Below are 27781 nucleotides of genomic sequence, written 5' to 3' on the forward strand. Positions count from 1 at the left end.
TTCTTCCCAGAGACCTCTGTAGTAACTAATTCAGCTTTTATCAATGTTACCAGGCTACCTGAATCCAGCAACACATCAACATTTCTACCATTAATACACATTTTACATAAATGTTTCTCAGGTCCCCGAATGGCAGTGCATGCAACTGTCGCAAACAGCGACTGACGTCTCTCCCTTATAAAGTCACATTGCATAGGCTCATCCACAACGAGCCAATTGGCTGCAATATGTCCCTCTTGGCGGCAGCGGTAGCAAATAATCTTTTTCGCTGTCTCTTGCAGCATGGGCTTCCTGGGCTGCTCCCGCCAGACCTTAGGTAGAACTCCCACCCTCTCACTCTCTCCACCCTCACCCCTTGGAGTCATCTTACCCGCCACTGGGGATGATCTGGTCTTAGGGTGGAAAGTCCGTGAGTCCCTGGAAGAGGTGGTCAGGTTCTCTGTAGCCAAGTACCTCTCAACCAGATCCACAAGTTTATTTGCATTTTCTGGGTCTCCATGGCTTACCCATTTTTGGATGGCAGTAGGAAGAGCTCTCAGGAAACGATCCATAACCACACATTCCACAATATTTGGTGCGGTCAAAATCTCTGGCTGCAGCCACTTCCTGCTCAGGTGAATGAGATCATACATTTGAGACCTGGGGGGTTTTCCAACCTGAAAAGTCCAATTATGCACACGCTGAGCCCGGACGGCCAAGGTGACACCCAGCCGTGCCAATATTTCTGTTTTTAGCACCACATAGTCTTTTGCTTGGTCAGGCTCTAGGTCATAATAAGCTTTCTGCGATTCCCCAGTTAACAGAGGGGCCACCAGTCCAGCCCATTGCTCCTTAGGCCACTTTTCCCTTTCAGCAGTCCTTTCAAATGTGGTCAAAAACACCTCCTGATCATCCTCTCCAGTCATTTTTGTCAGTAAACGGCTCACACCAAAGGATGCGGTATTATTGTAACTACTTGCTTCATTGGTCTGCGGACGTTGCTGTATTAATGTTTCTATTTTCTGTTGAAAACTCTGCTCTTGCTTCTGCAACAGGTCTATGAAGCGGGCTTCAGATTGCTGCTGGGCTTGTTGCTGAGCTTCCAGACTCTGCAGGTAAGCTTTCTGCTGGGCTGCAAGGCTCTTTTGTAAAGCCGCATTTGTTTGCTGCTGATTTGCATTTGCTTGCTGCTGATTTGCATTTGCTAGAGCCAGCTGTCTCAGTATCTCCTCCATGCTGGCCTTTAAAAAAATTGAAAAAAAACTGCCAAAATTCTCCACCAACTGTGAGGGGTTAGCTCGGCAGCGGGTGTGTGTGACCCCCTGGATGGGTTCACAACACAAAATCAGGCACAGCAGACAGCGTTGTAGGTGCAAAAAACAAAAGATGCGGTTTATTTATGCTACATGCAGTGATACATATAACAGCCAAACAAAAATAAAACATGAAAACAAATCCTGGTCAGCTTGACCTCTAACTACACACTTAGATTCCCTGTCTAACAACTGAGTGCAGCCTTGTGCTGCACCAGTCCCTGTCTCTGTTGTAGAGGTTTGCCACACAGGCGTTAACTCACCGCACAGAACAGAACAGATATCACACTCCCCAGTCTATACAACACAAAACTGGTTCCAGGGTGGAGCATCTCCCTAAGCATGCTGGGGTTTTTTGTAGAGGTCTTAATGAGCCCACTTACTTCAGCTGGGCTCATGAACTCTTCCCCTCTAATTGTAAAAGTCTGCATAAAGCCTGAATCTAGGGCACACATATTTCCCATCCTGGATACAACCAGGTGACTTTACCTGCGTGCTGCCACAGTCATATTGTATAAATCTGTACCGGATGATACTGAGGATAAAAAAATTACACCCTCTGGTGAGGCCATGCCAACTTACCCTCACATGGCCTTAGTTTATATTCTGCCTTATTGGGAACACCAATTGACAAATTGACAGAAGGCCTTGCAAAATGTGTTTGGTTTGTCCAGATATCAATATTTAGAATGTCTAATTATGCGTATAAAGTCTGTGTATTTAGTTACAATAGGGCTTTCATACAAGATGGGCTTTGAGGCAGATGTTTTATCTATCTTGCAATGAGGTCTTTAAGAGATCTAGCCCTAGTTTCCCCACCAAAGCATGATATGCATACCTGAGAGGAATATGGAGCCAGAGATTAAATTACCCCCAAGCAGCCCATAGATGACTGGATTTTCTTTCCTTCCATTATGGGCATGGGGAGCTTCCTGACTGGCAGAATACAATGATTACTCCTAGATGCTATAGCCACCGTCAGTAAGTGAATGTAAAAAATCCGTAAGGCTGGATGTACCTAAGTTGATTGATGGATCGACTTTGGTACAACCAGTCTGCCCAAACATGGATCAAGTCTCGACTAGTCCCTGCTGAATGGGCTGAATTTCAATTCATGTATGGCCAGATTTACAGACACTAGGGCAAGGGTAGGCAACCTCCAGCTGTTTTGAAACTACAAGTCCCATCAGACATTGCAAGACCCTGAAAATCACAGCCATGACTCCTAGAGGCAGAGGCATGGTGGGATTTATATTTTCACCACAGCCAATGTTGCCTACCCCTGCTCTAGGAGCTTCAAAGATTGTGGACAAACACTATTAGGCACCAAAGGAGCGCATCAACCATTGAAGAGTAACTTCATTGTTTTAAAGTTGTGTGCCTGATATGCTGAGCAAGATGTTGTATTATTTTTTCATATGAAAAGTCTTTAGTAATATTCCTGAGCATTCAAATGTCTGATCCTCTGTTTTCTATAGCGGCGCTATCAAAAACATATTTAAAGGGAAAGGTGAAGTAAGCAGTGGTTAAAAGGATGAAAGACTGGGCACTAGGTGTAGTGTGAAGAGGGTGCATAAATGTAGCCATACTGGAAGGGGGAAGGATATTGCTCTGATTCTATGCCTTGGGAAGGATTCAGAGGATTGAACTTCTGGATGTGTGAAGCATTCTGGACTGAGCTTGTGCTATCCAGGGATGAGAGCTCAGTAGAGGGATTGAGTTGAGACTTGCGGGTGATGCCCCCACTCAGATAACCCAATGAGTGCGTAGATTGGGTGCACTGGTCGAGTGTGTAGCCCTGGAAGCTCCTGGTGTTGGATAGTTTAGGCTCATAAGACATTTTCTTCCTTTGCCCCAAAGTATGGCTTCTTGAGTTTGACATTGAAGGTCTGCTACTGCCAACCTAGTCTTACATTCTTACTGAACTAAATTTTAAAATACCACTAAAGACAAAAATAGTCAGCCAGAAAATTGCCTAATGTTTCTGAGAAAATATGTCAACTGTGCTGACGGTTTTAATCTGAGTATAGCATCCGACTGAACTAAATTTAGCAGACCACTCACAGTACTTCAAGCTGGGACCACAACTTCCTACCAATTGCTGTTGTGCAGTGCAGAGGGATATACAGTAATTGCAGGTACTGGGCCTTGGAACACTTGTACATTTCAGGGTTCAGGTCAGGGTGATTTAAAGAATACGGATGGTAGTGACTATAGTCATTTAGCCTGTAGCACTGTCAGGTCCAAAACGTCAATGTCCGTAAAATTATAGCCATTTAACAGGAAAACAATATCCCCAAGTCAATATTTTGTTTGACTGGAATGTAGCTTAAATTAATTATGATCTGTAATTTACAGAAGTGGTATACCTTCGTGATATTCATTGTACTGAAGAACAGTTAAGGAGATGTGACTCAGACAGTGACAGTTTTTTTTTTTTTTACTCCTCTGTAGGCTTTAGCCACACAATTCCCCTACAGTATACAAGAATGTTTATCTAAGGAGCTCTCAAGTGCATCTATGGCTTTGTAAGAAGCACTTAGAGAATAATTTGCTTTAAATACAAATAGTAGTAACATTCATTTGGAAATGTGTCCTCATTTGCCCTTATGGGGTGCTGTGTGGAGTTTTTGCCAGGCTCCGAGTCATTTTTTTAGTCCTACTATAAATTCAAACATTTGTGAAGGGCATACAATAATGCTAAACACTTAGCAAAAATACTTTAAATGCATAGTAGTGATGAACAGAAAGCAAATAAAATAATAGTCGGAGGAGGGACTCTGTCCCCTCCCCGCTTGCTCTGTTCAGATGGTGCTGTGTGGAATTCTGCCAGGTTCCTAGGATTTTTCCAGCTCTTACTAGATACTCAAACATTTTTGAAGGACATTAAGTCATATCAAATCCCCCTCTGGGATACTCAAAGTATATCTTGGTAATACATATAAATAATAAAAAAGACGTCATACAGAGAAATTAAAGTAATGCTTTATTGAAACAAACACAAGTACATAGGCTGGATTGATGGATATTGTCATTGGCCCATAGTTGGTTTAGCTTTGTCCTCTTTCCTGGTGATCGCATAGTGTGTTTGGCAAGTCAGAACAGAAAAATGACATTATTGATATTGCCATGCTTTATATGCATTGGTACAAATGGTAGCTTTTTCACAAGTAGTTGCAATGTGAATTTCATAAACGAGTCTCTGTTTTGCAGCCATTGTACATCAACTGTAGCTCATTGTACCTGAATTGTTACCAATTTAATTCATACTTTCTTCCGATTCCTTCATTTCAGAAGAAATAACTTTTCCATCCACTACCTCTTCAATATAGGTCCTCACCTTCCTTATCTTTGTAGGATCTGCAATACACAAGAGTTGGACTTTCAAATCATTCTCCTCTTAAACAATAAACTGCATTAAATGTTGTTAGCATGCAGACTGGTTGTACCTAAAGACTGCCTGCCATAAACAGCTCGTAAATGATTTGTTTTTTTTCCTTCCACCATAAGTGGAAGGAAAGAAAATTGTTCTATTTCCACATTAACACAGTGTTGATAGGGTAATGCCTCCCTCAGCACTATTGTGTTCTGCCAGTGGGGTGGCGCAGCAAACCTTCCTGGCTAGTAGAACACAATGATTACTACTAGCAACTATAGCCGCTGGAAGTAATCACATGTAAAAAATACATCAGGCTGGGTATAATAAAAATTAGATCGGCTTGGAAAAAGTCTGCCCATAGATGTATCAAATCTCAGCAGGTCCCTGCTGAACTGGTCGAATTTTGATCCATCTTTGGCTGGCGATACCTGTTTTTTTACATTTTGCCATCTTATACTGGCCATATTCATTACATTCTAATTACACAATTGCATATCTTCTTTAGCTATATGAACAATTATGTAGTTTGAGGGCCTGCCTGGGTGGTACATTCAGTTTATCATGGGTAGCTGTTGGTAAATCCAAAGGAGATGCAATAGGGTTGAAAGGTGTGTGGGCAGGATAAGGCATGTAAAAATCATATAACGCTTCCACTCAGGTGTACATTTTTTGCCAGTAGCCAGAAATAATTAGTAGAGACAAAATGCTGTCTGCTTCATATTAAAAATCTAACACTGGATTGCTAAGTGAACCAATAAAGAGTGTGATTAAGATATAGGAGATAGCTACATGTTATTTTAGGTAAAAAGAGATTTGTGTGAACGTTTTTGTGAATTTGTAGAAATGTTTCCTTTTGTAGAATCACCCTGTTCTAATTACATAATCTGGCCCATTAAAGGCCCCAAGATAGAATGGGTTGGTTCCACAGACTTTTAACACTTTCCATTTTGTTCTTGGACGTTCAACATCTGCCTTGGCACATACCATGGTGATTTTATTAAAGTGACTTGTGTAGCTTTTTAAATGCTGTGGTATGTTTCTGAAGAAAGGGCTTGGATAAACTTGATTAAGCTGTGAGCTTCAGCATTACAGAACAAGTCCAGCAGAATGTGACTCACTACTATCAGTCATTAGTTGTCCTTGGAACAGGAAAAGAGGGGAAATCGCTCAATGAGAACAAACTGCCCAATGAGATCTATCAAGGTGAGGAGAACTGAGGAGAAATCTTACCAAGGGAAGAAGTTCTACTGTTTGTCCATACTATCAAGGACTTTATTGATTGCCATTTGCTTTTAAAGCGGAGGTCCACCCTAAATAACAGTACTAGGTCTATGTGATCCCCCCTTCCCTAATCGCTAGGTAACCCCCTTACCTTTCTGCTGTCTTCTTCTGTTTTTTTCTTATTTTAAATTTTCTGCCTCTGGAGATTGCGGAAAGGGGCGGAGCCGATGCGGAAAGGGGCGGGGCTTCAGCGGCAGGTCACTTCTTCCTGTCTGCCGCAGGGGCTCCTGGGATCGTTTTTTTTTTCCCCAGGAGTCTGTGTGGCGCCCAGGCTGAGTTGTTGTGTTCGCTCGAGCGGATTGATCTGCGCATGCGCGAGATCGCAGCTCATAGGGGCGGTGCATGATGGGACTGTGCCCCGGAAGACAATGCCTGTGGGATTCACATGCCCACAGGCAAAATGGAAAACGCCTGGAGACGTTTTCCTAGGCAGTTTAGAGGAATGAAAAATACTCGGAATAGAATCGGACAGCACATAGAGGTATGTGAAATACTTAGTAAACTTAATTTCAAACATTACTGCGGAAAAAAAAAAAAAAACGCCAGTGGAACCCCGCTTTAAGTGACTAAAGAGAAGTTGTAATCAACGAGGAAGCAAAGAGTGACCTTTGTTACAACACAACGTACAGTATATGTACACTTGTGATGCCTTCATCTTCAACAGTTGAGAATCTCAAGCAGGGATAAAACCTTACCTTTTTTGGAGTCCACTGATGATGTCTCAGACTGGGTTTGTTGCACTGTGAAACTTCTGTTATTACAGAAAAAAAGATCTTAGTTTAGAATTTTGCTTTATTTCTACCGGAAACTTCAACATATCATTAAAAGGAAATACAGCTATACCAATTGTGTCACCTTTGTCACATTACAATTACTCATTCCTATTCTATCACTAATAGCACACTTTCACACATACACGAAAACCAAAAACCCAACAACACTTGACCATTTTAAGTCACTTAAGCTATTAGAGTATAGGGGGGAGGAATATTTGGGCAACAAGATGTATGACTAATATGCACATTTTTCATTTTAATTGAAAGAGTATGTTTGGGAAAAAAACGAAAAAAGAAAAAAAAACATTTAGCGCATCTATGCAATAACAAACAATTTTACCATGTTTTATCCTTTACAAATGCTACAAGCACAGAAATATAACAGTTTTCCATAAATCCAGTGTGCTCCTTATTTCCAGTTTGGGCAAAAAACTCTTAACCCTGACAGCTAGACAACACTACTCTACCTATCCCCCCATCCCTCTGTGTCACACGCTACATGCATACATTTATTTTATTTCCAAGCAAATCAATGCCACTGCCTTGACTCCCAAGGGCCTCCCCACACATTGCATGTAGAAAAAGGGCTCTTGTAGTTCTGGGGAGGTGCCTACATCAAGAGAAACTGCGGTCCGAGGAACTGTCCCTGCAGGAGATTTACAAGCTTGGTCATGAAATCACGGAGAATAATAAAAGTTGTTTCTCACTAGAGGAAGATGGTAGCAATATGCTGTGACTTGCTCTAGAGGGGGTTTGTGGTTGGGTAATGTTTGGACATACCCTTTATCTCTAATCAAATTTAGTGAAGACAATCTTATTTGGCATCATTCTCCATCTCTTAGCAAACTCTTCTTACCCTAGTTCTCCCTCTAGAAGGCGTCTGTAGGTTTCAATCTCCATTTCCAGTCTGGTCTTGATGTCCAAGAGTCTTGCATATTCTGCCCTCTGTCTTTCCATGTCTGATCTGACTTGCTGCAACTGTTCTTCGACACTGCTGATCTGGTTCTGAAGCTGGTTCAGTTGTGCACAGTAACGACCTTCTGTCTCTGATAATGTTCCTTCCAGGGAGTTTTTCTAGGGGTGAAAAAAAAAATGTTATATGGCTTTCCTCTAGCAAAGGAAATGATAGAAATAGCATTTAAATTTAAATTTAAATGTCGATGTTAATGCCATTTAACTATTTGTCAATAAAGTTAGTGTAATTAAAGGGCTGGTCTGTTTCGAACCACATATAGTAACTTTAAAATGTTAAAACATTAATTTATGCTAATGTGCCCTTTACCTTACTCCATATGACCAACAGAAATCCATTACTAACAATGTTGTTGTTTTTTTTAAAGAATATGGTCTTTTAAGAAGAGACACACTCCAATGGTCCATACTTTCTAGTAAAAAAGCTCCCTAAGTTTGTGTTAGATATGAAAATCCATTAAAACTGGTTTGTAGACAATCATTAAAAATGGTTGCAGTATAAAGAATATACTTAATATTAATAATAAAAAATTATACTTACCATGGAGTATTGTGCCTGTAGTTCAATTTCAAGACTTTGTAATGTGCGCTTGAGGTCTGAGATCTCAGTGCGGCTAGTTTGGACTTGTTGTACACCAACGGAAATTTCCTTTTTCAGTTCACTGCTCTGAAATGACCAATGTTAGAATTCTGATAAGAATTTTCCAATTAACTCGATGAAAGCAGAATGGAAAAGTGGTAAAGCTTTCTATAGTGATGTCTAACCTTCTTGAGGAACCATGCTTCAGCATCTTTGCGGTTCTTCTCTGCCAGTAGTTCATACTCGGCTCTCATTTCATTCAGATGTTTGGTTATGTCCACACCTGGTACAGCATCCATCTCAACACTGACTTGACCGGTACCACCCTTAATGGAATTCATCTCCTATTTATGTAAAGCATACACATTTATTAAGATGCAGGTCATATTAGTATATAGTATATTGTGCCACAGTATCCAATTTTTAGCATCATTTACATTTTGTCCACTATAAAAGTGCCTGATTTACCCATTGCATGGTGTTGTAGCATTAGATTTACATGAAGACCTCTATAACCAGTATCCGATGTCTAACTTATATGTATTATTAAGACAAATAACATGATCCAGGCATTTGATGGATTTATTGCCTTTGGACCCATCCCCTTGCCTTAAATGCCTTCTCAAGGGTAATAACCCTTGAAGTGGTGAGTGCCAACATGTATTTTTGTCTGAAATTTCAGGTTTGATTGAGTTAACCTTTTAAATGATCTGCCTACCTCTAGATGATTCTTTTTGAGGTAAGCCAGTTCTTCATTCAAAGACTCAACCTGCAGTTCAAGATCAGACCTGCCAACTGTCAGTTCATCCAAGACACGTCGGAGGCCATTGATGTCAGTCTCCACACTTTGGCGTAGGGTCAATTCATTTTCATACCTGGCATGGAGTAAGGGCATGAATTATCGGTTGCCTTAATTAAACATTTGCTGTACTTCATTTACTAAACATTCACTATTTCTTCAAAATCAAAGAATGACTTTACTTCAGTCTCCTTTTACACCTGTCCATTATGGTTAGGTTTGTTACAACATGCATGTTAATGTTAAATCCTGTATTCATTTTTAATGTGTGTTGTGTTAAGGGACTCATCATTTTTTATTGCAGGGCATGGCTTAGTCATCATCTATTGTACTATTGCTTTAGGATGCTATTCTAAACACAGAGCACTATGCATTATGGGGGTGTTTTGGTAAAAATTTTATTCTGTGTTACTGCAGTGCAGAGGTGTAGAGCCAACCTTGCTGGTTTTATTTAGAAATAAGTAGAAAAGCCCATCCACTGCAAGCACGTTGCAGAAAATTACCTTTGACCTCTGTGTTGAAGCAGTGGTCCTTCTCTGTAGCATGCTTTTAGGGGACAGTCTTCTCTACTCAGGCTGTGGCTGCTTTCTTAATAAAGTATGTTTTCAAATGATTTTTTTTAGTTCTACATATTCTACATAACTACAGAAAACATTATGCTTTCCATTTGACTCTTATTAGCTGTGTGGTTTGATAGACAAGCACTAGAAAATCTTGAGTTGGGCGGCATCTACGTTTAAACAGAAATCTGTTGAGATGACTCATTATTCAACAGTCAAACACTTCTGAAGATAACTTACTTCATTCTGAAGTCATCAGCAGCAAGTCGGGCATTGTCAATCTGCAGGACCACTCTAGCATTGTCTGTACTGGCAGTGATAATCTGTTGGACACAAAGCATGAAATCTTCATTGGCTTTGATCATGATAGACCTCACTTTGCTCAACATATCTTATCTTTGTATGACATGTTAATACAAGTAGTTGACGACACTCATTAGCTAATCACCTGCCCAAGGGAACAGGAAATGGCTTACACAGACAACATTCCAGTAAATCTTTCGGCATTCGCACCTGCAAAACCTGCTGTCACTTTGTACAACATGAAAACCGTTTTATCAGTGTACCAACCAACGGAAACATACCATAATATGTATATTTTAAACCTATCTACAGTCTTCCAGGCCACCTACAAGACAACATTTCTGTTAGCTTTCCTAAAGATGATCACAGTAATCAGAGAGCAGGAGCCCAATATGGCCGTGTCTATGGGCTCAACATGAAAACACCTCCTGTGCTTAATTGAGCTTTCTTGGTTTTTATGGTTTTCCTTGACCAATTGCTATTGTCTTCTACAAGATACTATCTTCTTTAGTGCTCCCTCCCACCCTCATAGGAACAATTGTACATGTTTATGCCATGGAAAAGTGCATTTCTTTTTAGTATTTTTTTTTTGTGAAACTATCATACTGTATCATTCAAGATTCGGCATTTGGGTATGTTATTGAAGTGTTAAAAACTTCTGTCAGATTGTATTGTTGTCTCTGTCTCCTCTGGGGCCACTGTTGCTGGCACAGAAAGTGATTGGACACTCAAACTTTTGAAGTTGCAGTGGGCACCTGCTGCATGGACAGTTGTCTAAGTGGGAATATGCCTTCTCCAGGTCAAGAAATGAAGGGAAATCTCTCCAACAGACAGAAATAAAATCCTGACAAGTGTTCTCATGCTTCCCCATACTCTTACTTCTACTCTATCCGAGGTTTAATTAAATGGTTAAGGATATCATTTAAGGCTAATGGCTGATGATATTTGCTGATTCTTCAGTTTTACTATTGGGGAGTCATGTGCAACAAGTAGACAAATGTATTAGCTGCCTGTTTGCTCAGCGTCCATTCCTCACTAAGTAGGATCAGCATCACAGTCAGTCAACTAGCATTTAGAAAAAAGAGCTGCGAGCCTAAAGACGTCCGTAGCTGGTGCGACTTTCTTCCTTGGGTTGCAGGAAAGAAAATTGGTTGATTTCCCCATCAACACAGTCAGTGCAATGATCAGTAACTTACAATATCCAATCATATTTCAGATTGCTGTAGTCAGGTCAATAAAATTTGCAAACTGCTTAGTAAGTATGGTCTACTACAGTTTGTATTATTTATTTGTCTTAGTTTTGGAACGTGAAGTTCTACCCAAAACAAAATCCTTTTTACCTATCGCTACGGCAAAATGTATGGTCTTGCCACAGCAAGACCAGAAGACATTATTTAGCAATCCTAATTATGGGACTCGCTGTCTTTATGGCTGTTCTTTGCACAGCATCACTGAGTAATCCACAAACATTGCCATTAAGCAATCAAGAAAATTTATAAGAATGAGAAAATTATACATAATTTCATATTGAGTCCACAATATTGGTTTAAAGCTGTTTATCTTATAGATAATTAAAAATAATGATGTCATATTAAAGCCAATCTTCTTTAATGTGTTCTTTATTGTATAGTACATTGATGTTCCAGTTCTTACTTTTACGTTTACAATATTATCTCTTTGATTCTGCTTCTATGGCACACAAACGAATGCATTGTTTGCCGTCAAAGGGAGCATGTTTTTATTATCCCTCAGTGTATATTGGACATGTTAGCAAAGTTCCAGACACAGAAAACCTTTTATCCCTAAGAGCCTGCAGGCAACTGAATGGCAGGTATATGCAAACAGTGGAAACACACACTTATCCATCATCAAAGTACCGTGACACATCCAGATCAGTAGTTACACTGTCAATTTCTCTTCCACGTGTGTCAACAAATTTAACAAAAAAAAACATTAACTAATTTTAAAAATGGTGTATTTCAAAAATATAAAAAATGTAATTACAAGTAAACAGGTGCTCACCAGGCTGACTTACTGCCTTATTCGCTTACAGCACTGATATGCCAAATTACTGTAAACATTTTCAGAAGACTTAACGTGGACCTGTGATGACAGATGTATGGTGGTTTCCACTTATGGTCTCTGCTTCTGAAAATACTATTTTCCTTTACTGTCACGCTGATCCTATCTGAAATTTGGAATGCAGCTAGGTACACAGAACAAGAGCACAGTTCTACAGTTTCGCTTTTCCTAATCTTATCTGATGCCACAATATTGGTCTATGGTTCCAAGCCTTTAGCCCTGAAGAAGAGCTCAAACCCCAAAATGAGTTGGCTACGTTCTGTTTACAGGTTTTTCATATCAACAACATTGTGTAACAATCTGAATTTATTTAAGTACTGTAAAAGCTGAACACAGTGCACATAAACACCTTCTTGTACACAAGCCTACCCTTAGCTGCTAAAGGCTTAAGATATCATCTTATCCTAGGCTGGTTACATGCTCAATGTCATAGAATCTTTGTAAGTGTTTTATTGCTATAAAATGTTATGTTAAAACAATGAACTAGGTCTGTGTGCCCTATGTTCTGCTTTTATCATATGTTTAGTTCTAGGCCATCTCTGTCTATTGTTGATGTGCTACAGGACCAGTGCTGCTTGAAGCACATGTTTCCCTGGCATTGGTGAGCCCCATTGTTGCCAAGGTCATTTCTACTTATCGAAATATGAGCAAAAGTTATCCTATTTTTTATTATATTATATGAATATATTTTGTATTAGAAGTTCTTTGAGATGCTCCACAACCATCTTATGACTTACAGGTACTTTTTGGTGCCCTCTCCAGGGTCCTGAAGCCCTGGATCTGTAACATGCAAATGTTCCCACTTCTTGACAGCGTTTACGTACTGCGTGTCATTATCGCCTCATTCACATCCCTACTGGCCCATCATAGTGATGGGCTACTTTGCTGTCTATTACAGAGATAACAGGAAAAACAGGTAACTAGGATTCACATGTCTCCTGATAATGAAATGCAGAGTTGTAGCCTCCTCAGTATCTGTGAGAGTATCAGTAGGTTTGCTTCAAGAATTTACCCTTTAAGTGGAAAGTTTTTTTTTGAGACCTAGACCAAGTTTAGCAGTGTCAGTATGTCAGCTAACTTGGCAATAACTCTGTGACAAGTTTGATTGCTTGATATTGAGAACTAGGAGCACACACAACTGCGCATTCCTCTTTCTTTGCGGCAAGGCTATTTAATGGTCTCAGACCAAGGGGCTCTTAGATTTATGGTGCGTACACATGAGCGGATTTTCCGTCAGAAAAATCTTGGATGGTTTTTCCGATGGAATTCTGCTCAAGCTTACGTACAACGCTACGACCAGCCGAGAAAATTAAGTTCAATGCTTCCGATCATGCGTCAAATTGTTTTCGAGCATGTGTAGGAATTTTGCGCACGGGAATTGCTACAGACGATTGGAATATTTCCAAACTTTTGCTGGCTGGAATTCGGCCAGCAAAAGTCTGATGGAGCATGCACATGGTCAGAATTTCTGACCAAAAGCTCTCATCAGTCTTTTGCTAGCTGAATTTCTGATCGTGTGTATGCAGCATTACACTTGTGCCCTGTACACACGGTTGGACTTTTAGACGGAAAATGTGTGATTGGACTGTGTTGTCAGAAATTCTGATTGTGTGTGGGCTCCATCTGATTTTTTCCATTGGAATTTCTGACACACAAAGTTTGAGAGCAGGATCTAAAATTTTTCGACAACAAAATCCGATTGTTTAAATTCCGATCGTGTGTAGACAATTCCGACGCATAAAGTGCCACGCATGCTCAGAATAAATTACGAGACGAGAGCTATTGGTTACTGTCCACTTTATAGTCGTACGTGTTGTACATCACCTCGTTCTGAATGATCGGATTTTCTGACAACTTTATGCAACTGTGTGTATGCAAGACAAGTTTTGGCCAAAATCCGTCGGAAAAAATCAGACGGATTTTGTCGTCGGAATGCCCAACCGTGTGTGCAGGGTATTAGACTTTAAAAGTTCTATTGCAGTCTAAAAGGGATTAAATGGTAATATTAACATGTTTTTTCCCATCTTCTTGACACATGTGGTTGATTTACCAAAACTGCAGAGTGTAAAATCAAGTGTAGCTGTGCATGGTAGCCAATCAGCTTCTAGCTGCAGCCTGTTCAATTACGTTTTGACAAAAAAAAAATTGGAAGCTGATTGGTTTCTGTGCAAAACTCCACCAGATTTTGCACTCTCCAGTTTTAGTATATCAACCCTTTCATCTTATAGTAAGACACTACCATTATCTTGGAAGACAACTGCGTGCCATCTGTCAAAGACTATTGTAATCCGAGTGCAACCCTATGTATTGTATAGCAGGTATAAGCTTCTGCATATTTATAAATGGTACGGTAAAAACTATAGAACAGCATGTTAAAACGAAGAAGACTAATTTATCTGAAGGTAGAATACCTCTTTAAAAAGAATGGTTTTGCATTTCCAATAGCTGCTTTGCAAGGGAGCATGGCATGCAAAGTATAGAGATAATAACCCATTCAAATAATTAAGAGTCATCTTTTAGACTGCTTCTAGGCATCCTTGTCCCACTGCATCTATAGACGATAATTATTAACAACAGGTTGTATTTCAGTATGACGTCATTCATTTAGCAGAAAGTAACCCGATAACCCTTCGTTTTATGTCCCTTCACTCAATACCTCTTTATTATTTCTATTTATAATGGGAAAAACAGGAAAGAAAAAACATCTCGACTTCCCATGGCGATTTCCTTCGTTTGCCTATATGTTGCATACAGAAATATATAGTAAAGTTATTATTTTGTGCAGTGATCCAAGCGCTTAATGCCTGCGGAACAGAGAAAATTAGGTTAATGCTTTGTTTAAAATGCTTATTCAATGAGTGATGATGTACTAAATATAGCAATGTGGGAAAGCCAGGCCAGCCTTTGGCAACCTTTTTACCACAGAGGAACCCTAAAACAAAATAACCCTTATCTAAACAAATTTGGCTAAGAGCAATGGGAAAACGCTCTATATATTGGTGGACAGTGGTGGACAGTGGGACAAATGACCCCCTTTTAGTGGTGGTTAGAATGTTATGCCGCGTACACACGATCGGGCTTTCCGGCGGACTTGGTCCAGTGGACCAGAGTCCGTCGGACAATCGTGTGTGGGCTCCAGTGGACTTTTTCTTCCCAAAAGTCCGGCAGACCTAGAAATAAAACTGACTTCAAATTTGTCCGCCGGACTCGGCTTTTAGCGGACAATTCGTTCGTCTGTGTGCTAGTCTGATGGACTAAAACCGACGCTAGGGCAGCTATTGGCTACTGGCTATGAACTTCCTTATTCTACGTCATCATGTTCGAATCCGTCGGACTTTTGGAGTGATCGTGTATGGCCAAGTCCGTTCGTTTGAAAGTCCGGCGGATCTCAGCGGCAAAGTCCGTCGGATTGTCCGCCGTACCAAGTCCATAGAAAAGTCCGGTCGTGTGTACGCGGCATTACCCTTACGGACAGCTAAAAATAGGTATCATATTGGCTCTGCCAAGGAGCAATGGCCCCAGAACTATGCAGGCACCATCAGGTCAATAAGTCACGCCCTAGCAGGAGGAACCCTGGTTGAGAAGAGCTAAGCCCTTGTACACACGGTCGGATATTGTGCGACGGGTTTTGTCCGAAACTGTTGCATACACACAGTCGGACATAGTTGTCAGAAAATCCGATCGTACTTAACGTGATGACGTTATTTCTTAGGACGGGACTACATTCAGGCTAGTAGCCAATAGCTTTGGTCTAGGAATTTGATCTGAGCATGCGTGGCACTTTGGTCCATCAGATACTCCGACGGAAACAGTCTGATGGAGCCCACACACTGTCGGATTATCCGACAACACGGTCCGATTGGGCATTGTCCATCGGAATGTCCGACCGTGTGTACAAGGGCTAAGACAGGAATTGCTACAGTCTGGTCAATGAAAGATGAATTTTGATTGGCTGGTCTGTTAAAGCAATGTGCATTGCTTTTTGCCTTACTTAATATACCTGTATTATGATGACAAGCAGAGAAGGCAACCAAAAAGACAAAAATTGCTGTCTCTTGCTGGTTCTATAACAGAAACAGTGGTTGTGGACCAAAAAAAACACTATATTGCCAAAAAGTAATGGGACGCCTGCCTTTACACGCACATGAACTTTAATGGCATCCCAGTCTTAGTCTGTAGGGTTTAATATTGAGTTGGCCAAACCTTTGCAGCTATAACAGCTTCAACTCTTCTGGGAAGACTGTCCACAAGGTTTAGCAGTGTGGATATGGAAATGTTTGACCATTCTTCCAGAAGCGCATTTGTAAGGTCAGACACTGATGTTGGATGAGAAGGCCTAGCTCGCAGTCTCCGCTCTAATTCATCCCAAAGGTGTTCTGTTGGATTAAGGCAAGGGCTCTGTGCAGGCCAGGCAAGTCCCTTTACCCCAAACTCGTTTATACATGTCTTTATGGACCTTGCTTTGTGCATGGTGCCCAGTCATGTTGGAATCATGTTGGATCATCCCAAAACTATTCCCACAAAGTTGGGAGCATGAAATTGTTCAAAATGTCTTGGTATGCTGATGCCTTCATTGGAACTAAGGGGAAAAGTCCAAACCCTGAAAAACAACCCCACACCATAATCCCCCCTTCACCAAATGATTTGGACCAGTGCCCAAAGCAAGGTCCATAAAGACAAGGTCCCTTAGACACACTCCTAAACCTTGTGGACAGCCTTCCCAGAAGAGTTGAAGATGTTATAGCTACAAAGGGTGGGCCAACTCAATATTGAACCCTATGGACTAAGACGGGGATGCCATTAAAGTTCATGTGTGTGTAAAGGCAGGTGTCTGAATACATCTGAAAATACAGCGCACTTCCCCTGCTTTCCTGATCCTACATTTCTTCACTTGGTTGATGATGGTTCTGTATGAGGCAAAGACAATAAAGGACTCTATGTAAGGCAGAGGTACTGTTTGGCTACTTAGGTAGAAGCAGCCAACTAGTACTTCTGACTTATACATAATCCAGTGGCTGGTCAGACCCAGAAGGCATCTGCTCCACAGAATAACTAATTATGCTTTTGTTGTTACTGCTAATTTATTCCTAGGAGCAGAATGATGGAGAAATAAATCTAAATGTAACGTTTGACCTGAGGTCCACTTTAACTTTATGTATTGAAATCTCACTGACATCCTCCCATAACCTCATACCGAACGCAGTGGCTGGTCAGACCCAGAGGGCATCCATTCCAGTAAACATCCAAGTATTTCATTTTTGGTATGGTTAATGTGTTGATGGAAGCAAATAAATGGAGCAGTACTCCTGAATTTAAAGTTTGACTTGAAGTCAGCCTTAACTTCCTATATCAAAATCTCACTGACAGCCTCCAAACCCCCTCATAGAGAACCCAATGGCTGCTTATCAAAGGCATCCATTCCACTGAACATCTAAATATTTCATGGCAGTTACTCTTAATTCATTCATAGAAGCAGCTTAGTAAAACAATTAACTTATTAACATTTGACCAGAGGTACTTCATGTATAGAAATCTCACCAATATCCTCCCAAAGCATCATGTGGCACCCACTAGCTGCCAGGCCCAGAGGATACCCATTGCAGTGAACATTCATTTTTAATGGCTGTTGCTGTTAATTTATTCATATTAGCAGCAAGGTGAAGCAATGGCTGTAAATATAAAGTTTGACCTGAGATCCACTTGAACTTCATGTAATGAAATGTTACTTTTGGCCTCTAATAAGCCTCACATGGCCTAATATGGCTGATTGCATGGAATGCAATTGCATAGAAAAAAATGATCACAATTTTCACTTTTCTGCAGAAAACTTTATATTTGTATTTAGGGTTGTCTTAAATAGCATTTAACATACGATCACTTTTATTTTTTATAAAATGTAAAAGATCAAATTGGTTACTATAGGTTACTGCACTTTGTATATTGCGCTTTGCTTCATTGAAATACCCCGATAGTTGGTAAACAAGAAACAGGTATTGTCTTTTTTTCACAGCTGACATCCTGTCTAACATTCCATTCACAGAACATGACAATTACCTCTAGTCAGCCTTCATTAGCCTGATGCTAGGTTTAAATACTAGTTACGTGTATGCATCAAACATATAAATGTAACAGGAACGGTAACATGTATTTTATAATAACAAATGTTTAAGCATTCAAGTTAATGAAAGATAAATTCTACGTATTTGCTTTTGTTTTCCCTACTTTATTAATCCCTATTATGGAGCTCACCTTGCTCTTCAAATCTTCGATGATGTTGAAGTACTTGGAGTAGTCTCCTCTTTGGTTGCTGTTTATTGAGCTGTGCTGTTCATACCACTCTTTAATTTTCTTCTCCAGCTCGGCATTAGCAGTCTCCAGAGCTCGCACTTTATCCAGATATGTTGCCAGACGATCATTCAGGTTTTGCATGGTTTGCTTCTCCCCACCCAAGAGGAGCCTTTCGCCGCCGCCAAAGCCAGCGCTGCCACCGAAGCCGACAGCGCTTCCACCAAAACCACCAGCGCTTCCACCAAAGCCACCAGCGCTTCCATAGTTGACAACGGCGCTTTGGGACACCAAGCCACCGCCAAATCCAGCTCCAGACAATGAGGAGCTGCTGAAGCCTCCATAGTTGCTTCTGCTGACCTTCTTGCTGGATGACCTTACTTGGTAACTGCTCACAGACATGATGCAGGCAGTAACGATGCACAAACTGGAGAGACTCTTAAGCTGAGACTGATGGAGAGAGGATGCAGAAAGCTGATCTCACTGGCTCTCCGTGTCACCTTTATACTGGAGAGTGGGTGGGTCTCTAGGTGTTCAGTCTGCACATTCCTCCTCGAGCATTTTTTTATGGTCTGCTTACCTGTTTTGCTGTGCCCACCTGTTTGAAAAAACAGATGTAACATGCATCCCTTGTGAAACATGCCTGGAGCGTTTGTGGTCCAGGACAATAGAGAAGAGGCGGGGTGAGATTTAACTTTTATGCGAATATTTTTCCTGTTATTCAGTCCCTTCTGCTTTTTTTTTTTTATTGATTTAAAGACACGTTCTATGTATTAAGGACCATCAGTAAGCAATTAGAGGTGTCTGGGGAAAATTTTATACAGTCTTTATTATAGGTGACACCTCTGTCTCATTGCCTGATTGATTGATAGAATCTTATTGAATATGTTTTATATATTTCTACATGCTACACTGTATATGTTATTTCATATTACTGTAAAATTTTAGATGTCCACTAATGAACCTTGGTTAGACATCTCCAGTAGGTAGAAATATTGAGTATCAAATGTATTAATTGCTTTTCTATATTTAATTATATTATATGTATATGAGTTCTAATGGCTAGAGGCTAAAATCTTGGGGCACCCCCTACTGCCTCTTTTTCCTTTCTAACTGCATTACCCTGTATTTGCTGGCAAAAGTCCTAGGCTGAAAATATCAAGCAATGCCATTGTTGCCATCATTCCTTAAGCCAGGGGCGCCCAACCTTTTGAAGGGCGAGGGCCACTTAAGCGACTTGGTAACCAGTCGCGGGCCGCAATAAGCGGAGCAGGCGGAGGACATGGACATAGCCCACGAAACTCTTTTTTTTGCGGATTGGATTGGAGGTAGGACACAAGTTGGTTTACATCTGCCACACCTTAGAGGTGAATGGAGGGTCCAATTGGGTTGGACTGACCGTGTAAAAAGGGGCCCAAGGCTGCTTTCACACGGATGCACTGCGGTTTTCCCGCACCGTGGGTGCAACGCAGTGTACCTGTTAACGACAGTATTCTATTCCATCCCAGAGCAGGAGGTCGCGGGCCACATCAGAGGGCTCCGTGGGCCACTGGTTGGGCACCCCTGCCTTAAGCTGTATATTGCTAAAACCCCCCATACAATAATTTTCTTCTAAATTTTGTGAAAAACAGTGTAGCGCTTATTTGTTTTTACCACATTACAATGTGACCAATGTAATCAGTGCATACATTAGACTGTGCAAACAAATAAATACATTTAAACACTCTTTGCTCTATATGATAACTAAAGCTAAAATGTCCAAACAAATATATGAAAAAATATATAAAAAAATAGGAAAATAACGTGAAAACAAGTGAAAAGTTCTCCAAATTTTCCAAATTTTCTGTGTATGATACGATGAAGTGAAAACAGTCCTACACCTTCTCCAAGGAATGATCGCACAATCACCGCATGAACCCTCCACCACATAAAATGGGGGCTTACCAGATTTAATGGATCCTACTCAAAATTATATTTGGAGGATCATATATGCTTGTAGATATACATAGGCTTTTTCGGTGTTGTCCTTTTCTGGAAAACTTTCAAGTGTGGCTATTTCCTCTACAGTATGTCTCCATCCACATAAATCATCATAGGTAATGGGATAGATCTTGTGTTGGGTGATGTCAGTGTGCAATAATTTTCTTCAAAAAAAAAAATATTTGGCCTTATACAGTCATAACTTAAATTCTTAAAAAAATTTGCTATCTTAAACTGGTCTCCTAACTTAAATTGTATAATTGTTAAATTGACTGAATATAATGGTCATATATGTAATAATTGTCTAAAAAACTGAAATAATTTAAAAGCAAAAAAGCTGCATGATGTTCCAAAAATCTAATGCATATTGAATGGCTGTACTAAATACAAATATTAAGTTTAACAAAGAATGTCCAGGGATTTTTCTCAGTGTGAATGTAGTGGTAAACATGACATTTGTAAGGACTTAAGCCCCCCTAGATGCGTATCCGTAACCTCCCACCCATGACAGACACCCGCCTCCAAAACCTGATCCCCACCTTTAATAAACCACGGACAAGGTATGGAGTAAATGGCCAACTGGCCTTAATTTATTAACAAAAATATATATAGTTTAATAAAATACCATAAATAACTTTCAAAATGTAAACATTCCCAGCCTTTAAACGGGTCATGGGTACCATCATAACAACACACTGGTCACTGCGAACGACTTCCCACTTTTGACCTCTTGACCTCCAGACGGTATCCCCTGTCTCGGAGGCTATACCCAAACCATCGCAGTGACCTACCCCTTTTAACCCTTCCAGGTTAACAACTCTTAACCTGAAAGTACATTAACCACCCCCATCCCATGGATGGGTACAACAGTCTTTTCTACCTGGAAAAAACCTCCCCTTTCCTACCCAAAAATCCCCAAGCGCCGCCACAGCCTGAAAGGGGTAAAACCTTACCCTTGCAGGCACCTCCACACGTGCAGCCCTCGCTGGATACCCTCCTGGAGACCCAAGGCCCACAGATCCGTCCCCACCTCATTCAAGTGCACACCATCACTCCTCAAATAACGCCAGGTGTCTATTTCCAGCTCCCTGTGCCTAACGGCAAGGCCCCTGTTTCTAATGAAGAATCTGCTGACCTCCTTGTTCACCTTCACCCTTGCCCGATCCACCTTCTTATCAGACAAAGCCCACTGCCATGACATCCTGCCCACCATGTCGGACCAGACCAGCACCATGTTAGGATATGCAGATTTCAAACGTAAGAAATCACATTTGATGTCCCTGATGAGATCTCTCATGGACCTGACCCACATGTCATTTCCCCCCACATGCAAGAGCAACACATCTGGAGGCCTGTCTAGGCGAGAAAACCTGTGAACTTCGCCCAGGACTCTGTTCCATCTCATGCCAGGGACCCCGATCCAGCGAACCTGTGCTTCCTGCCTGGGTATGCGAAGTTGTCTGCCGTTCGGCCGAATGTCAGCTCTCTTCGCACCCCAAAAAACATAGGAATGGCCCAGGATCCACACCAGGCCCACACCATAACCTGTAGATAAAAATTGGATTAACATACCACAACCACACGACAAACACCCCGCCTCCCCCCCAAAAAAAGGTGTACCCCTGCCTGCATTACACCACCCATTGCGGACGGACATACAACTTAAACCTGTCTGACTCCCACCGCCCGATTCTCCTCACAGCCTCGTCACTCAAACCCGCCCTGGATGCCTCCGTAGCCGCCCCAATCCTAAAGGAGTGAGAGGAAAAATTACTCGGGTCGAAACCCGCCTCCGCCACGCATTTTTTAAAAACAGCGATAAACTGAAATTTGGAAAGATAAGAGCCATCCAAGTGCAACAAAAAAGGGCCCGCGCCCTGAGGTCGCAGGTGCCAAAACCTTTCCACTGCCCCGACCGGACAGATATCGGAGTCACCTATCCTCAACACCTCCACCCGCAGCCCCCGACCCATCTGATCAGTCTTTGACCGCCGTACCCGGATACCAACCGAGTCACGGTCGATCTTTACGTCGTCCCTGGCCAACCCCCCAGCTACCCATTTCGACGGGCTGACCAGCTCACTGATCCGAAACGCCCCAAAAAAGGCCAGAGTGAATGCCGCCCGGAACAGCGCTATTTCGTAATCCGAACCGCAAACCTTCCCCACCACCCGGCACAAACCGCGAAGGAGGTCAAAAGAGACCGGACGCCTCCCGTCCCTCTGTTTGTACGCCCGACGGTATCCCTTGATGGCCTGTCTCACCCAGAATTCCTTGGTATGATCCCTCTGCCCTTGCCATTTAAACAGAAATGCTAGCCCAGCCAGTTTGCGGTCAATTGAAGCTGCCGAAACCCCTTTAGCCATAGCTCCACTAAGAAAATAGAACACCACCTGAGCTATGCCCGCAGCGCCCGGGGCCATGCCGATCGCTTCCAGGCAAGCCGACCAGTCCTGCCAAACCCTCGAGTAGGCGCCCCACGTAGCCTTACTCACAGATTGCCTGATTCAATGAGCCGCTATTCCAGCGCTATGGCCCACAGGCCCTTGGGGCATTCGATCCCATGACGCTCCGCCTCCGGTGCCAGTCCCCGGAATCTGTCCCACTGAAAACGAGACAGAGCGTCAGCAACCGTGTTGTCCACCCCCGGTAAATGAACAGCATACAGGAAAGAATTAACCTGCAAACACCGTAGCACCAGATGCCGCAACAGCTTGACAACCGGCCCAGAGGCCGCCGTCAGCCGATTAACCACCTGCACCACACCCAGGTTGTCGCAATTAAATCTCACCTTCATGTTACGGAATGACTCCCCCCAAATCTCAACAGCCACCACAATAGGAAACAGCTCCAAAAGAACCAGGTTCTTCAGCAGTCCAGCCTCCGCCCACTCCGATGGCCAGCGAGCCGCACACCATTGACCCTTGAAAAAGGCCCCGAACCCCGTGGACCCCGCCGTGGATCTGTTCCAGATCGCAGTTACTGATGGGCCCAGACATCCAAAGGGCCCGTCCGTTAAAGGACTCCAAGAACCCCTGCCACACCCTCAGGTCCTCCTAGAGGTCCCGACTGAGCGTTACAAAATGGGTCGGGACACAAATGCCCGCCGTAGCGGCCGCCAGCCGGCGGCAAAACACACGCCTCATCGGCATGATCCGGCAGGCGAAGTTCAGCTTCCCTAGCAACGATTGCAACCGACGAAGTTGCAACTTCCGCAATCCTACCATCCCGCGTATTTCCGTCTGAAGCCCTGTCAGCTTGTCCAGCGGCAACCTGCACTCCATCTTCCCAGAATCGATCACGATCCCTAAGAACGTGATACAATCCGTAGGACCCTCCATCTTCTCGGGGGCCAACGGGACCCCGAACCGCTCTGCGAGATGTTGAAGCGTACCCAACAGGACCGAACAGACGTTGGACCCAGCCGGCCCTACACACAGGAAGTCGTCCAGGTAATGGATAACTGAGTTGAGACCCGTCACGGACGGCCCATTCCAAGAAGGAACTGAACTGTTCAAAGAAGGCGCACGAAATCGAACATCCCATCGGAAGGCACCGGTCCACGTAAAACCCCCCCTCCCAGGTACAACCCAGCAGTCGAAAACTCTCTGGATGCACCGGCAGGAGCCGGAAAGCCGATTCGATGTCCGACTTCGCCATCAGCGCCCCCTTGCCATAACGCCGAACCCAGGCAACGGCCACGTCAAAGGAAGTGTACGTCACCGCACACTCCTCCGGAGCAATGGCATCGTTGACCGAACCCCCCTTAGGGAAGGACAAGTGATGAATCAATCTGAACTTATTCAGTTCTTTCTTAGGAACCACCCCCAGCGGGGAAACAACCAGGTCCGGGAGAGGCATCTCCCGAAAAGGACCCGCCATCCGACCCAATGCCACCTCCTTCTCCAATTTCGCCGAAACGACCGTTGCATACTGCAGCGCAGATTTCAAATTTTTTGCCAGAGGGGGCACTGAAGACAGTGAACAAGGTATCCTAAAACCAAAACGAAACCCATCCTCCAGCGAGCGGGCCCCCACCCGATCGGGGTACCTATTGAGGAAAGGTACCATCCTTTTCACCCGCACCGGAGTCGTCCCTCTTATGCGCAGAATCTCCGGGACGCCCCTTTCCTCTTTTAAAGCATTTGGCAAATGCGTGAGATCCCGCGCATCCGGAGCACGCATGTTTGAACCGGCAGGTGGCCCCAAACTTACACGTCCCCTCATTAAATTGCCAACAGAAACCCCAACGTTTTTCGGTCGGCTGTCCCGAGGCTGTCGAACCTCCGACCCCCGACTGAAAAAACTGGCTTGGGGCCCGCGCAGCCGTCATGAGCTTCATCCATAAGCTGATATCCTTATGATCCCAGCGAAGAGACGGTCGGACTGCCATCCTCTGTCGAAATTGTTCATCATAACGGAGCCACGCTGTCCCTCCGTATGTCCTGTGCGCCTCGCTGATGGACTCCAAGTACACAAAGAGCGCCGAACAGTGCTCCGGCGTCTTCTCTCCCACGACGCTTGCCAGGATCGCAAATGCCTGAAGCCAATTAGCAAAGGTACGCGGAATCAACCTATAGCGCAGTTTTTCCTCATCCTCCTTCTTCCGCTCCTCGGGCTTCAACCTGTCCAGGTTGAACTTCTCCAGCGGCAACAGGGTGAAAAGCTCGACATACTCACCCTTCCATATTTTCTCTTTCACCTCCGGCTTAAGATGCGCACCTAACGGGCCCTCGAAGCATACGTACACTTCGCTCCTCGCCGCATCCGCCAACCGCACCGAGTCCGCGCCCTTCTCCGCGGGTTTACTACCCCCCGTCGGCCGAGCTGGCCGCCGGCGATGCCAACGGCACCGCAGCCGTAGCCACCTCAACCGTAGGTGCAGAAGCCTGCACCCCGGCCACCCCCGCAGCCTGGGCCACGAGCGGCCCAGGCACCTGCGGCCAAGCCTGTGCCGGTCCCCCCACAGCCCCAGGCTCAAACCGCTGAACCAGCTCCTTCAAGCCCAACCACAAACCCCCCAGACCTTCCTGCCCCACCCTGGATTCCTGCGCCCTATCCTTCGGGGGGCTGACTGCCGCCTCGACACCCCCCCTACCCCGCTGGAACCCGGACAACTACCCCGTGCCAGCAAGTCTTGCAACAAAGAAGAAAAAGAAGAAACACACTCACCGGGCTGCCCAGGACCGGACCTCGCAGCCGCCTCCTGCGGACCCACCGTCGACGACCGACCATCCTCGCCATGGTCATCCGACTCCGACAACTCGCCCTCGGATCTTTCGCTGACAGCCGGCGGTTCCTGGCGTGGCGTGCGACTCACTGATGGACCAGCTTCCATGGCCAAGGGTCTGCGGTGCTGCACGCGAGATGCCCTCTGCTCCCGACCACCAGCCCCGCTCTCCCGCCTCGGTGAAGGGGACCTGCGCCTCCCGGCCAGCCGACTCTTCCCTGCTCTCGTCCCGGCAGTGACCGCCCTGGCCTCCGGACTCTCACGGTCTCTGCTACCCCTGCGCCTGGGACTGGGGGCCGCGGCAACTGGAGGGGCCCCCACCCGCTGCAGGTCCTGACCCCGCCGTCCGGGCTGGCTGCCGCTGTCTTCCTCACCCCCGGTGCCCGACGGCCTCCCCGTGCATCGGCGCCGCGCAGGGGGCGCCGAACCCTGCGCCATGTCTGTCACCCGTGCTGGCGTGTCCTGGCCCCTCCTCCGCACACCTCTCCGTGGCACTGCACTCCTCTCAGTAGGCCCCGGGGTGGAAGCCGAACGATCCTGGCGCTGCCCCTCGGACCCTGAGCCCACCTCCCTCCTGGGAGTGCCCGCCAGCGCACCTTGAGGCCCACCCGGGCCGGCATCCGGGCTGTACCGCTCGGGCGGCCGGGAACGCCGAGCCCGAGGTGTAGCCCCTGCTCCCCTGGTGACTGTGCTCCCCCCCTGCTGCCATGGCCGCAATTTGCTCCCGGAGCCACGCAGCGCCCTTACAGTGTACCGCCACCCGCAGCTGAGATAGGAACGCCTCAGTACCTGCCGCCATCCTGTCTTCCAGATCCGAGCGGGAGGGTGCGTGCAATCGCTTCCTTCTCCGCTCTCCGAGTGAAAGCATGGTACGCCGCTATCACGTACCATGCCGTAGCTCCGCCCCTTACCTCCGCCTGACCCCTCACCTTAAAGCGGCCTCCCCCTGGGCAGCTAATTAAAGCGGCGACAGGGCTGTCCTGCACCTGTCATGCCGTCCTTACGCTGACCCCCCCCCCCCGAAGGCTGCAGGACTCTCTTTAAATGTATGTATTGGCAAGGTGTACTGGAGGATCCATTATAACTGAGAGGATGCAGTATTGCTGGGGTGGGGGTGGGGGGGGGGGTCTGCTGTTGCTGTAATGGAATTTATTGTTGTTGAGGGAGTTGTATGCTGCTAGGGGATCTACTATTGAGTGGGAATGTATATTGTTGCTGTCTGCTGGAAGGTATGTTGACACTGGCTACCAGGGGGAACTATTGTCGTTGACAGGGTGCATTGTTTCGAAGAGGTCTATTATTGCTAGTGGGAAGTCTATTGTTGTTGAGGGGGTATGATGTTGCTGGGGGAGATACTGTTTTGAGAGAGAGTCTATTGTTGCTGGCTGTTGAAGGGAATATTGGCCCTGGCTGCTGGGGGATCTGCTGTTGTGGGGGAGTTTATTGATACTAGATGGGTTCTTTGTTGCTGGGAGAATCTACTTTCCGAGGATGGGGTTCTATTATTGCTGGATGCTGGGGGATCTGTTGTTGCTGGAAGGAGGATCTGTTGCTGCTAGGTTCAGTCAGTTCACCAGGAACCAGACAAATTATGATCATTCCAGTGGTGGCCTGTGCACTGTGGGCGCACGGCCGCCCCCCCCCCCCCCATCCATGTGCCCGGCCCCTTTTTTGATTCCTACGGCGGGGATGGGAAGGGGTGGTACTTTTAAAGCACCTGATTAGAGCCAGATGCTCTAATAGGCTTCAACATAGGGCATAGAGTGCGCCCTGATCCCACCCAATTGTGTGACAATAGCAAATTAATTTTCACTATTTTCACAGTAACCTTCCTCGCTGCCAATCAAAAGGCAGGGCGTCAGACCTGTTTTCCGATTGGCCAAGGTGCCAGGCCACCCTATTGGATGCCTGGTGCTTAGGAAGAGAAGGCACATGCTCTTGCGGAGGTCACCGCCGCTGCTCTGGTGCATTGGAGAGGAGCTGCTGCAGTGCTGTGGTAAGTCCCCCCTGTCAGAGCCGCGTGTGCAGGGGGGGGTAAGGATGATAAAGAGATGGGGTTACCACTGCTCCAGGTAGGTCTGCTGAAACAAAAAGGTTTTTCCTCCAGGAAATGAAGAGCCCCAGGTGCTGGCTAATGCATATAGCAAATCAAGGTTAGTAGAAAATTCTAGACAGCCGCACTCCAAATGAAACTTCTCATGCCTTTATTAGAATATCAGGATCACACTGTGTGATCCTGATGTTCTTATAAAGGCATGAGAA

At 44.6% G+C, this 27781-nt stretch overlaps 1 protein-coding gene across 1 annotated transcript; it reads right to left on the reverse strand.

Annotated features, from left to right (window-relative positions):
* Window positions 1-4255: 4255 nt before the first annotated feature.
* Window positions 4256-18798, reverse strand: LOC143935774 (keratin, type I cytoskeletal 12-like). Its single transcript, XM_077459882.1, has 8 exons — window positions 18274-18798; window positions 9880-9962; window positions 8999-9155; window positions 8466-8624; window positions 8242-8367; window positions 7585-7802; window positions 6648-6703; window positions 4256-4652 (listed from the first exon to the last, which is right to left on the reverse strand). The coding sequence occupies exons 1-8, from the start codon at window positions 18709-18711 to the stop codon at window positions 4552-4554; spliced, it is 1338 nt and encodes a 445-aa protein (XP_077316008.1). The 5' UTR covers window positions 18712-18798; the 3' UTR covers window positions 4256-4551.
* Between the last annotated feature and the right edge of the window lie 8983 nt (window positions 18799-27781).

The sequence above is a fragment of the Lithobates pipiens genome, unplaced genomic scaffold (genome assembly GCF_037356315.1).
Source record: "Lithobates pipiens isolate NorthernLeopardFrog02 unplaced genomic scaffold, aLitPip1_a1.2 Scaffold_28, whole genome shotgun sequence".
NCBI lineage: Eukaryota > Metazoa > Chordata > Amphibia > Anura > Ranidae > Lithobates > Lithobates pipiens.